The following is a 13,935-nucleotide window of genomic DNA, read 5'->3' as shown; positions in this document are numbered from 1 at the left end:
ATGGGGTCCATCCGTATATTCCTGATAATGGACACCTCACTGGGCATTATCCCTTACTCAGCATCATCTGTCCCTTAGTCATACATTTTGGCCACAGTTTGATCCGAGGTTGGGAGCCATCCAGACACATCATAGAATATTAACCATTGTATTTGATAGATACTGTTGTCTAAAGTGTTTTTAATTAATACAAGAGCACATACTCTAAATTAAGATTAAATACTGGAGGTGCTGATTCCGTGAAAACTCTTAACATCGTATAGAGACACAGAGATTCTCCATTAAAGGCTGCATTTCTGTTGTTAGGTCATGAGAAATGAGATGTTCTCAAGTGATTCACTTGGTTAAATAGTGGTTAAAAACATCCTTTCCTTTATGCTCTCTGAGCTATGTGAGCTGTATTTTGTGGTGTGGTTCCAGTAGGTGATTGACTGATCTGGTAACAGTGTGAACCCTGCCCCCCCCCTTGCTCGGAGCTGTTCTCCACTGCCCTCTGAGGCGCTACTGGGAGGTTTGTTCTGCCTGGTTGCTGTTGTCTGCCTACGTACTCTGTTCCCCAGAGCACCAGTGTCATCATGATGCAACTGAAACCTGAGTGCCGACTACATGCATGGTCAGGTCGTCCTGTCACCTAGCCACCCTACTGGGACTGACCGTGACAGGAAGGGTGCCCGAAAACATACCCAGAGACCTCTTTGTTTCACGCTGTTCCTAAAATAAGACTCCACACTCCTTCAAATGGTGCCCTCTGCGCAGTACATTTCCCACAGCAATGTGTCTCCATGGACCCATACAAACACATGTATCTGTTCTCAGATGTCACTCCCATACCTCTCACATTCATAGAATTGTAATTTAAATCCAGTAAACTAAACTGAAGCGTGAACAGTTAAGGTTGTTGGAGGAAATAAAGACTAACCACAGCAGACCTGTTGAACATATATTAGACATTAACAGCAATCTGATTTCCATTGGAATACTCATTATGGCTGCATATTTCAAGTATGGAAAACTACTGAAGAGTAAACATCACAATGTTTCAAGAGAGTGGCATTCATTTTGGTCTGGTTCAGTCAAAGAAAGGGTCACTGTATTTCACCCATAATCTTGCTATATTTCTAACTGTCATAACTTGTATCCAATAGTTTCTCACTGGAGGTCACTCATAGTTCAACAAGGCGAAGAGTTTACAGCCAAGCTAGCAGCTCTGTGAGGCTGTATTTAGCCGCTGCTTGAGCTTAATACTAACTTCCGCATGGTAACATACTCACAATGACAATGTAAACATATTATTTATGAGGCAAATGGTTTGCATTTAAACCTCACAACTAATATGACACAAATCCATAATTACAGTTGTATACGTGCATTGCTTGTGTTTCTTGGCAGTGACCTGGCACAGATTCGCTATGGCAAACTCTTATTGCACTGACAAAAATCAATCACTTTCACAAAGCTGAATTATCATATTGAACAACCTCTCTGGGGCCCCAAGGCCCTACGTCCACTCTGTGGAAATCACAGCAAAGTGTATATTTTTAATATGAAAGGTGTCTTATACACTCAGTAGCCACTTTATTAGGTGACCTTCAGCAGTACAATCTGATGCAAAGTAGTACATAAAAAGCATCAGAAAAGTCTGTTTTTATGATGTTCATGTTTCTATTCTTTACAGTCATAGAGGTGTTAATACAGTTCTCTGTAGGGATGAACGGTCATGATACAAGGCCGGTTGCTGTTACTGTGTTACAGCAGCCAGTAGTGTCAGGGGGAAACACATCTGGGCAACAACGAAAGTTAAGGTGGCAGAAGTCCGAGTAGGGTGGGCAGGAGGGTGGTGTTGGGTCCAACAACCACCAACTTTCACCCGGGAGGCCAGTGTTTGCTTCTCTACGATTGTAAAGCCAAACCTTGTTCTTTTTTTCCTAAACCTAACCATGTGTGTGTGTTGGCTTAACATAACCATGTGCATTTGTTGTCAACAGAAAAAAATCAATTTGTGGTGTTGTGCCAACGTAGTGAGTTTATTTTGAAAGAGACTGTGTGCAAACTGTACATTTTCTGTGAAAACAGAAGTGTATTTTGAAAACAGACAACACATGTAATAGGATGAAGTTGACATGGCCTCCCAGAACGTCAACTACCAATGCACCCAGGGTACCTTGCATGTCATATCTCAATGTGGAAAGTCCATGACCAAATGTCAATATGTGATGAGGCTGGAGTGAGAGTGTGCTGGTTTTACCACTGAGGTCACACTTAGTGATGTTGTACTGGAGTGCATTATATTCAGAGGTTAAATGTGCACATTTTTGACTATAAAAAGGTCACATTATACAACAGCAAGTTTCAACCCAGCAATTTGATTGAATAAGAGGCGTTCCATGAGTGCTGAAACAAACACAACAGCATTGGAACTTTTAACTATGCATGTATCACTGCAGTTTACCGGCCCATTCTCATTTCAAGCTCATCAAATACCATCGCTTTGTCAGTGATTTTGGCGACAGACAAAAATGCAAAAAGACCAGTTTATAACACCAACAGATGGCATCAGTTTAAAACTCCACCAGTGACAAGGTAATACAATGAGCTAGAAAGTCCCTATAGGGTTGGTGGGAGGGGAGGTGGAGGGGTCCAACAAACCCTGTACTTTGACCATGATTTTATTTTTCTAAACCTAACCACGTGCTTTTATTGTAGAAGGAAATAAATGTAAAAATGAGCTGCTTTACCAGTGTTGTAAGTTTAAAAGACGGTATGCATCTAACGAACAAATGTATCTTGAAAAGACAATGCATGTAACAAGTGTCAATTGACACACTATCCCGCAACTTCAACAACAGGCGCAGGAGGATACCGAGGGTGTCATTTGTAAACCTGAAAGTTCACTGACCAAGCGACGATATTTGACGAGCTGGGATGAGAAAGCATTGGCTTTACAGGTGTTCTAAGCCATTCATTACATTAACCGTTTATTAGCCTACATTAACAATTGTAACAATATTTCTACAAATAACATCAAAGCAACCTCTGGGGCTGCAAAATCAAGCCAACACAGAAGTGCCAAAAACTGCAGTTCTTGGATAGCCAGCTGACACTGGCTCCAGAGATCAGTCACAGACAACTGTACGGGAGGTGATTTTTAAAAATTTTTTTTTTATAACTTACTCATTTACATTTGACTTTAAGTTACGCATTATTAAGGGTGGGCCTAGACTGTCTGCTGATAGTGTCCTCTCCTTCAGTTCCACCCCTTGCTCCACCACAGCTCCACCCTCTCACCCAAACATGGTCACTTGTGGTTGCAAAATGCCAAGATGCTGACGGGTGAAATGCTGTACTTGAGGCTTCAAAACAGCTGTCCACAAACCAATGTACTGTCTGATCAAGCTGTTTACCCATCAGAATCACACCTGCCACCAAAGTGACTGTTAACAGACACTGGTTGCACAATAAATGGAAACATACAGAAAAATGTACATGATGGCCTGCTGTAACATGTGGACCTATACAAAGTAAAAAGCTAGTGTGCAAGAATGTTTTATTCCTATAGGTTTTAGGTGTACCAGATATAGTGGCCTGAGTGGATGTAAATGCTTTATTTAACAAAACAGAAGTGAAGTTGGTAAAAATACCTTTAACCTTTAAGCATTAAATACCTTGTTGTCCTTTTGGCTTCCTGTCAAAGAATAACAACTGCTCCTGTCACCCCTCTCCACTGGACCACTGAAACAAACCACTGAACCTCCTTCCTGTTGCCTCTCCTTCCACACACACACCAACAAACACACTCCATGCTGCTGTAATTATCACTCAGTGAGACAGGCTCTAACAGCTACACCTTGCTGGGTCGACATTCAGAAGAGGACACTCTCCAGCATTATCACTGAGCTCCTCTGCTGGAGAACAGCTGACAGGACGCCACGTTGGCTAAATCCAAAGCCAAATATTTAAGCGTCAAACAGGTAAACAGGCTGCTGAGGCTCCCTAGTCCTCGACCCATGATTATGAGAGGGGGAAGTTTAGTGCATTAGCTGGGTTGACAGAGTCCCCTGATAAGGATGTATAAACAACTCCACCTTGTAAAGGCTACAGAGAGAAGTTGCCCCTCAGAAAAGATTGCTTTCCACTAGGGCCAGGGTGCATGAATATTTTAGATGGGTAAATAATTAATAATTAACAGCAAACAGGCCAGTGATCAAATGGAGCAGCGTGGCAACAGACATGAAAAATCAGACTCTTGTAAACAAAGACAAGAGGACCCAGATTTCCTCCCCTCTTGCCACCTTCTTTTCTCGCTTTTTAAATATGCGCATCTTCAATCACCCCCCACATCGCCGTAAAGCCACACACATACAAAAGGCACATGTAGGAACACACAAACTCCATATGAGCGACTCTGTCAAACACACAAAGTGCTGCCATAACCCCTTCGTCACTCAGTCACATTCATACCCACACTTATTTTCCATCACAAGAATGAAATTTTCACATATTCCTTGGCGACCCAGGGAATGTGACTGAGCGAGAACACTTGATCTGGCCACCCGCTGTTTTCTGATGGAAAGATTTGCTTTTTAATACAATCGTCACTCCTCCCACCTGGATATGCCACGCCAAGACAAATCCCAGCTGTGTGACTCCAAAACCTGACAGAGCTTAAAAATTCCCTTATTACCATTCCCTTAAAATATCCAGCCACACTAACTCCCAACAATGGTGGAAATGCTAATCACGTCTCTCGGCGGCTTAGAGGAGCGTGAAAACAGAGCCGCCAATATGGAGGCTTTGGTGCATGTGCAAAAAGTGAGGAAGGAGACGAAGAAGTCCCAGCTTTAATGACACACATTCACAGAAGCGTCATGGCTCTTAAAAGCTGCTTCTCCAAAATCTGGCGCATCTTGCCGCTTGACTTTAGCCAGAGGAGACATTTCATAAAAATCAGACTTAATCGTGTAAACAACACGCAGACAAACAGAAAACCACTGCAAACAAAAATAAAACAACTTTGGAAGCTGTGCACGGATCGCCTTCAGAGTTAATTTTAAAGTAAGCATTCCGTTCCTTGGAGATTTTAATTAATGCTTTAATATGCAAATAAGTTAGCAGAGATAAAATCATGACAAACAGATGGCAAGTGTGGGTAATTATTTTGTGAATCCAGCAGGGGCATGTATTAAAGTTATGGCATCGTTTTCCTCAGGCCTCTGCAGCCTTGGATGGTAGACGAAAAAACAAAACAAAAAAAAAAAAAACAAAAAACAAGTATCACTGATGAGACACAAATGACTTACTTGTGTCTCCAAATGAAAAATGCGACCAGAGTGAGTCTGAATATATCACAAAAGACATGACGTTAAAGATGAGTCTTCCTCAGTCACTACTACCCCGTCTTTCTAAACTAGGAAGGGAATTTTAAATGAAAGCACCAATAATCATTTAATGCCTACAGAGCCAAAACACAAAGTGTATCCATTTTACTATCAGGCTGCATCACCAGTAGTCTGGACTGTTTACACCAGGCAGGGGTCAATATACAGCCTTGTAGCAACACAAATCACAGTTCATAACACCGGGTAATATTTTTATGCCTCAAATAATCCTGTTGACTAACAATCAAACCACAAGGTCTAATTAGTACAGTATCTGTTCTGGAGTTTTCAGTCTTATCACATGCAGCAGATGGAGATGCCATGGATGTCATGGATGTTCAAATTTCAGTTTTCTGAGACCTTCAGTGACACCTACCCATGCTAGTAAAAAGTTAACATAAGCTCACAATGGATGAGTTTTTGTGTCAAGTGAGCCTAACATTTTTATGTTATTTTGACTATCTGGGGAATTTGTGTAGAATTTACATTAAATTTTGTGTCATGGATGGATTGGGGTTTACAGTGAGGGTACTTGTGCTGTGTTGGGTGTAATATGTTACTGTAATCACCTTAAATTTGTCTGTATAACACAGTCATGTAGAACATTACTGTTCCTAAATGTAGTAATAACATTATAATTACTAATTAAACAATTGTCGTTATTTGCTATATAATTATAATATGGACATGGACAGTCCTTGCAGACTTCGAGGAGGAGGAACAGGTCATTTGACAAATGAGACTCCTCCTCATGAGGTATAACTGCTGCTTTAGTGACAATCATGTAATAACTAGTAATAACTATAAACATGACAATAACTAGTTGACTAGTTAACACCATGGTTTGGAGAGCAAGCGACTCAAGTGAGCTTGTTTGAGGGCCCATTAAATGTAGTTCATATGACATTTAAAGGTTTTTTGTTTTATTTTTCTAAATAAGTCTTAGTCTTAGTTTAAGACTATTGATATATTATTTTGAGGCAAATAATATTTGTACTGGGCAGTGTTAGGACAGCCAGCCTCTTTAACATTGTTCTCTATATTGATATAGTTTGAGACAGTTACAGATGACTGCAGTGGCATCTTGATAATCCTGATCCATGTTTTGTGCTGATTTGTGGGCGTACGGATGGTTTAACATTATATTGTTAACTGGCAATTATGTGACAATGTGGGCAATGATGCAGAGTGTTGCAAAAGTACAAATACGAGTGGTGTACTAAATAACTTTCTGCAGGGAGTAAATAAGGTCTGGGTAAAGCAAAATTAAACGTGTAATGAATTTGTCACAGAAAAATATGTCATTAACCATCCAGTCAAATTTGAATGAGTAAAAAATCACCAAGTACATATTCTCTGCTCTGAGATGCTGGAGGCGTGTCCACTGAGGGAGCTGAAACAAAGATTGAGCCACTGTGAAATGACAGACATTCTTTAGGAGCTAAGCCAGTAGCACACTAACATAAACACACCCCTAACCAAAGAATAAGCCACTGCGCAACAACAGACTCTTGTTATCAGCTAAATCAGTATCACAAAGCACACAACCCCCCCAAGAGATCAAGCAGCTGTGAAATGACAGACACTCGTTGGGAGCTAAGCCTGTAGCACAGTAAAATACATGCACCACTGTATAAAGGCTAAAATTGTCTCTGAACATGCCAAATTTGAACAACCACTTACAATCCAGTGAAAAAGCACATACTAGAGCATTCAGATCTGTTGCTACAATGACAGCTGCTGCACCTACCTGCTCCTGTGGGAGGATGTGGTCAACATCCAAGCTAGTCAGCGAATGGTTGATCCTCAGGGCCAGACTCAAGGCCATCAGGCCTCCAACCTTCACATCATTCTGACGCAGGTCCAGCTGCTGAATGTGATGACTCTCTGCAAGAAACTCTGCCAACGCCACAGCTCCTTCATCAAAAGACAAGGTTGAAAAGTTAAAGAGGGCTAGCTGAGAAGCATGCCCAGGTCACAAGGGTAGTTTGAAAACCTCTCTTGACTTGCTACCCTAAATAACCTACTTTGTCTAGACTGCAGTTTTTAGGTTTGGTATTGTCAAAGTATTACACCTTTCCGGTTGTGAATTGTGGCAGCAGTCTCAGTGTTTTATTTTTATGCATGTGACTTTTATTGTTTGCTGTCTTCTTGCTGTGACACTGGTGTGCTTTGGCTGCGCCTGCACTACAATGAATGACTGAGTACTAGACACACCCCCTCCACCACTCATTGACTGTGCAAGACTGAAGAGAGGTAGCGGCTAGACATAATTGTTTTAATGAGTGACAGGTGTGACCAGTCGGAGAATATGGGGAACAATTTCATAAATGCAAATGCCAAGCAGCAGATGGGGGACAACACGACAGTGAGTAGTCACAGAGAGAACACGGGAGGCTTGAGCGGACCGAGATGAGCAGCTAGCCATAGAGTTGAGTTCAACGTGCAATACAGACAAGTGAAGGAAAGTGAATTACCTATAAGTGCATGTGCATGTGAGATTCTCCTGTTGTTTGTGACAGTGACTGAGGACGCTCTATGCTCGCCTCAACAGCGCTACCGGTGCGAGGAGGGCCTGAGAGACTGAGAGGAGCAGTTAGTCATGGAGGATAGGCTTGACGGACAGAAGGCTTGGATACGGAGCCACCTATCATTGTAGTCGAAGTAAGAGAAGGCGATCCAGCAACAGCAAGTCATGGCCACGTTCACAAGGATCCTTCTCCTCACAACTCTGCTACAGTGACTCCCTGCTTGCCAGCAGCAAAACAAGGACTTAACGCCCCTGGCTGACAGGTACATTGGACTGGCGGTAATCCGGCTGTTATATATACTTTAATTACTGTTTATATCTTATTTTAGTCCTCATTTGTGATTGTATGATTATTTAAAGTTAATTAAAATTGAGATTTTATTGCACAGGTGGTGTCCTCCATTTCTAACAGTGGAGAGTTGCTGGTAATAATTAAAAAATTTAATCCAGTGGGACACCACTGTTTTCTTGGCGTTGTACAGCAGGACTACCAGCCCCACCGATAGGAAATGGATCCGGCACAGGCTAATAGCAGTACAGCTAGTACCACTCAGCTTGCTATGCCATGGTTTATGGGGGCTGCATGGGTTTTCAATATCTGATGATGAAAAACAAGATTTGGAGAATGGAGGGCTCAGGTGGACACTGCAGCAACAGGCTGATTTTGTGTTGGGTGCTTTAGAAGGAGACACCAAGCGAGAACTGCAGTTGGTAGACTCTGGAAAAAAAGTATTGGTTCTGCTACAGGGACTGTATACTAAACCAGAACTAAAGTGCAGCTGAGAGCCAGTTTTTTTAATTGCAGGCAGATGAAAGAGTGAGTGTTTTCATATTGAGGCTGTGAAACTCTTTTTCAGATGGCGAGAGCGAGATGGAACTGAAGAGGGGAATGAACTACTGCTGGATCAGTTGATAGTGGGTTTACAAACTGGGCCCATCAAGCAAGAGCTGAGCCAACAGATATGGCGGGATGACCACATGACCTTCGAGTCTGCCTATAAGGAGGCTCAGGCCTTAGAACAACAGCTGCAAGAAGGAGAAGAGTCCATCCTGGGCAGATAAGTTGCCCCAACCCTGTGACACACAGCCTCTGATCTGGAGCAACTTAAAAGCCAGATCCAAGTAGAGCTGCAACAGGGAGAGACAAAGGGACAGATGGAAGGCCCTTTCAGCCAGCTTGATGGAGGAGGTAAAAGCCCTCCTTGCGGCCCGAGAGCCACCAACCCCCCATGCTCATACTTTAGACGGCTAGGTAGCCCCAACATGAGCCCCTCAAGAGAGACAGCAAAAGGTAATAGTGCCAGCGTACCAGTTGGATGCACAGGGCAGACCCATCTGCTGGAGCTGTGGCAAAGCTGGGCATGTCCAATGCCAGTGCCCCCACAGACCATCTGGGAGTAGGAAATTTTAGCCCCCCAATGACTGAGGGCCTAGTGGTGGGGGTAGTCACCCAAGATAAAGAGCCCACACTTGAATCAAAGTGTCCTGATGTTTGTTTGGAGATGAATGGTAAAAGTGTACCATTTGTACTTGACACTGGGTCACAAGTAACCTTACTGAGTCTGAGCATGTTTAGGGAATATCTTGAAGGCACCCATGTGACCAGTGTGAAAGACTCCCTCTGGCTGACTCTGTGCTGTAAATGGCCTGAAGATCCCTTATGTTGGATATGTCTTGGTCGACTGCATGGTAGGAAGTGTCAAAGTGCCGGGCTCTGTTTGGTCTGCACTCACTCAGGGTAACCAGCCTAGGCTGTCAGCATTCAAAACCACACTGCCTCTTGTGGAAGGATAGGCCTGGGCACAAGCATTTGCAGAGTGTCAACGTATCACCACCAGAGGGCCCTTTCCACCCTACCAAGGCATAGCGAAAATACCACAGCAGCAGCCAGTTGGGCCGCCCCAGTTGTGCGCGAAAGATGGGAGCTGGAGCTTCTGCGTAGATTACAGGAAGCCAAATGCCCTCACCCACAAGGATGCCTACCCACTCCCTCGAATCGAATCAGTCATTGACTGGACTCAAAGCAGCAAGGTGGTACTCCACATTGGACCTGGCCCCTGGCTATAGGCAAGTGGAAGTCGACCCCATAGACAGAGAGAACACTGCCTTCACAACCCCATTAGGCCTCTATGAGTTCAACCAGATGCCGTTTGGGTTATTAAATGCCTCAGCCACTTTTCAAAGATTGATGCAATGCTGCTTGGGAAAATTAGTAAATGACCCGCTGTTAATTTACCTTGATGACATGGTTGTTTTTCCCCTTATTTCCACAGCCACTTGTGCCACCTGGAGGAAGTGTTCCAGTGTCTACACTAACATGGCCTGAAACTGCAGCTCAAAAAGTGCCACCTCTTTCAGGTGGAGGTGGAGGCCTACTTGGGACACATCATCAGTGAACAGGGAGTTGCAACTGACCCAGATAAAACAGCAGCAGTACAAGACTGGCCCATCCCAGAGACTGTAAAACAGATAAAGTCCATCCTGGGCTTCATGGGTTACTACCGCAATGTCATACCAGTCTTCTCCAAGACTGCAGCCCTGCTGAATGCCCTGACTTGGGCTACTAGGATGCATGGGAGTGCCTCCATTGAGTGGTTGCTGGAATGTCAGCAGGCCTTCAACCAGCTGAAGCAAGCCCTGATTAGTGCACCCATACTGGCTTACGCAGATTTCACCCAGCCCTTCAGACTGTACACTGTTGCTAGCCTGGAAGTTCTTGGCACAGTACTGGCACAAGTACATGACGGTAAGGAAAGAGTAATTGGCTATGCTAGTCGAAGCCTTCACCCCATGAAGCACAATGACCAGCACTACAGCTCATTCAAATTAGAATTATTGGCCCTGAAGTAGGTGGTCACTGAAAAGTTTAAAAACTATCTTTATGGTGCTGAGTTTACTGTCTTTACAGACAACAACCCATTGGTGCACTTGCAGACAATTTGTCTTGGGACAGTGAAGCAACAGTGGGCAGCACAACTAGCCAATTTCAGATATCAAATACCAGCCAGGTGTCCAGAGCAAGAATGGCTGCCAGACACACAGGAGGGGGCACCAGTGTGTGTAGATCAAGCCGCGGTCGAAGGAGGCAAGACGTGGGCAGAGCCGCAGATGAAGGACCCTGGGCTGAGACAACTAAGGCAGTGGAAAGAACAACAGCTCCCATCAGTGGAGTGGTGCGACCCCCTGGGTTCGTATGCTAAGCAGCTATGATGAGACTGGGACCATCTTGTGCTGCGGGACGGGGTCCTGAGGAAGCTGCACCGACATGTGGGCTCTGGGCTGGAGGTTTTCCAAGTGCATGTTCCCAAGCCTGAGGCCAAGGAAGTATGGAGGGCCTACCACGACAGCATGGGCCACCCAAGTACTGAACGGACCCTAGTGGCACTTCACCAGTGCTGCTACTGGCCTGGGATGAACCAAGAGGTAAAAGAGTGGACTAGTACCTGCCCCCAATGTGTCTACATGAAGGCTGGCCCTGAGGCCCTTGTGCTAATTGCTACATCTTACCTATTTGAAATTGTTGGGGTGGATTACTTGTCCCTGGGGCAGCCAGAGGACCACTACCCATATATTCTTGTGAAAATAGACCTGTTTTCTAAGTATGCCCTTGCAGTAGCCACACAAGATCAGTCTGCACCCATGACTGCACAAGCCCTGTACAGCAGTCTAATCCAGACGTTTGGATGCCAGGAGCAGATCCTGACAGACCAGTTTAAGTCTCCAGTGATGAAGGAGCTCTGCCACCTCTATGGATGCCAGAAGAGTCGCACCACAGAGTACCACCCTCAAGGGAACGGGACTTGTGAGCGCTTCAACCAGACTCCGTTGTGATTGTTGAACTCCATAGCTGAAGTAGATCAAGCTCAGTGGCCTAGTAATCTGCCAGCACTCCTCAAGGCCTACAACAACAACACCCACAGTACCACAGGCCGGACCCGGATTATGTGATATCTGGCAGGCACCCTAGGCTACCTGTTGAATGGACAACTGGCCTGAGGTAGACGACGGAGCCTCGCACACAGATGGGCTGGATAAAGAGACACCGGGATGCTCTGGACGACATGTACCAGACGGGTCAGGACACGAACCCAGCACAGACAGGAATGGGACCAAGGCAGGTACAATACATGAGAAAAACTAGCACCTTTGTTTCCTGGAGAGCAGGTGTTGGTGCGAAATTTTCGATAGGGGGCAAGCTGAACCAGAGGTGGCAGCCAGAACCATTTGTGATGGTCCAGCTGTTACAGGAGGGCCATCCTGTCTATGTGCTGCAACCAGAGGGTAAGTTGAACCAACCCAAACAGTACACTGAAGTAACCTTCAGCTCTGTCCCGTAGATGCTGGGCAAGGCAGCGGAGAGCGAGAATAACCACCTCCACCAGCTCCAGTCCAGGCTGAGCAGCTGCCCCCTCCAACATGGTGGCTCCCAGAGCTGTTCTTGAGTGCCACACAGCAGCCTGCAGCAGAGAACAGAGACCCAGCCCAGGCTTATCCACCTGAGTTTATGCTCCCAGTGGCTCAATTTGGGTGTGCCCCTGGCCAGGTATCATACTGAGTAGATGGTCAGGGCGACCATTATTAATGAGGGGGGAGGGTTGAAGGGAAGAAAGACGTAAATGCGGACTTTAAGCAGCAGACACAGAGACGACACGACAGTGAGAGGTCACAGGGAGGACATGGGAGGCTTTAGAGACCGAGAGGAGTGGCCAGTCGTGGAGGATAGGCTCGGTGGACAGAAGGATTGGACACAGAGCCACCTATCATTGGAGTCAAAGTAAGAGGAGGCGTTCCAGCAACAACAAGTCATGGCCACGTTCACAAGGATCCTTCTCCTCACAACTCCGCTACAGTGACTCCCTGCTTGCCGGCTGCAAAACAAGGACTGCCCCTGGCTGAGAGGTACATTGGACTGGCAGTAATCCTGTTTATGCCATAGCTGGGACTGAGTTTTAGTGGCCATTTAGTGACATTGTTGCTGTGGCTGGACTGGTGTATTTTACTGTACTATTCCAGTGCTTTTTATAGTTTTGCTCTCTATATATTTTAAATACTGTTTATATTTTGTTTTAGTTCTCGTTTGTGATTGTATGTTTTAAAATTCATTAAAATTGAGACAGTGGAGAGTTGCTGGTAATATATGAGAGATGCCTGCTCTGCATGCTGAGCAATGAGGTGACTGACTCTATGACATTTCTTTAACCCCCTAACTCTTTCATGCTGTGGTGAAAAGCTCACCAGCTAGAAAAATCCTTGGTTTGGCTTGGACACTGGCTCAATCATTAACCCTATTCTGCACCCAGAGCAGCTCTGCCTCTAGAAATGTTAGAAGTTTAAATGTGCTTCAGTAAGTGTGCTGCTTGTCTCTAACGTAGTTTAGCTACAAATAAGAGCATTACAGGGAGGTGATGAGTTTAGGCTGACCAAACATCCTCTTTTGCCCGGACATGTCCACTTTTCACATCCTGTCCAGGGCGTCCGGGGGGTGTTTATAAATTGATGATAATGTAAGGTTTCTGTGTGTGTGTGTGTGTGTGTGGGTGTGTGTGTGTGTGTGTGTTAGAGCGCGGCACAGCCGCATATTTCTGTCTGAACCCGACAGTCATTATGTTTTGTTATGTCCGAAACCGAACCGAGCCCAACATTATTTAATTACCAAAGCACTGAGTATGTCACAGAGTTGTTATGGTTACAGGCTATTTAACAGGCCGGGCGTGCGCCGTGGGTGCTCTGTGGAGAGGGAGACCTCCATGTTTGAGACGAAAGCAGGTGGCGGGAGGTCCAGCGAGGGGAGAGGGAGAAATATAACAAAATAAGATGAAAAAGGAAAAACCTGTCTCCCCCTTTTATTTTATTTTCAGCGTTTTATCAAGGCGAAGGTGGCAGAAGGTCCGAGGCTTCCAGCGAGGGGAGAGGTAGAAACAAACAGCCAATGAGTGTGTGTGTTTTCTTCAGGTGATGTCACGTAAATAACAGTCTACAAGCAATAAACAGGACAGACAATAGCATTTTATTCATTTTTACACTACATTT

The 13,935-nt window shown here is 44.9% G+C and overlaps 1 protein-coding gene across 1 annotated transcript in view; it reads right to left on the bottom strand.

The window, feature by feature from the left end:
* The window catches only part of LOC117267599 (protein phosphatase 1 regulatory subunit 37), a gene marked incomplete at its 5' end in the record, with an annotated part of 122,884 nt that overhangs the window by 51,129 nt on the left and 57,820 nt on the right, over positions 1–13,935 (bottom strand). Inside the window, one exon of the mRNA XM_033643599.2 lies at positions 7,126–7,292. Within this exon, the coding sequence (XP_033499490.2) occupies positions 7,126–7,292 (167 nt within the window). The remainder of the gene's footprint in view (positions 1–7,125; positions 7,293–13,935) is intronic.

The sequence above is a fragment of the Epinephelus lanceolatus genome, chromosome 15, assembly GCF_041903045.1.
Source record: "Epinephelus lanceolatus isolate andai-2023 chromosome 15, ASM4190304v1, whole genome shotgun sequence".
NCBI lineage: Eukaryota > Metazoa > Chordata > Actinopteri > Perciformes > Serranidae > Epinephelus > Epinephelus lanceolatus.
Note: the sequence above shows the minus strand (reverse complement) of the source record. Positions and strands in the feature narration are given on the sequence as shown.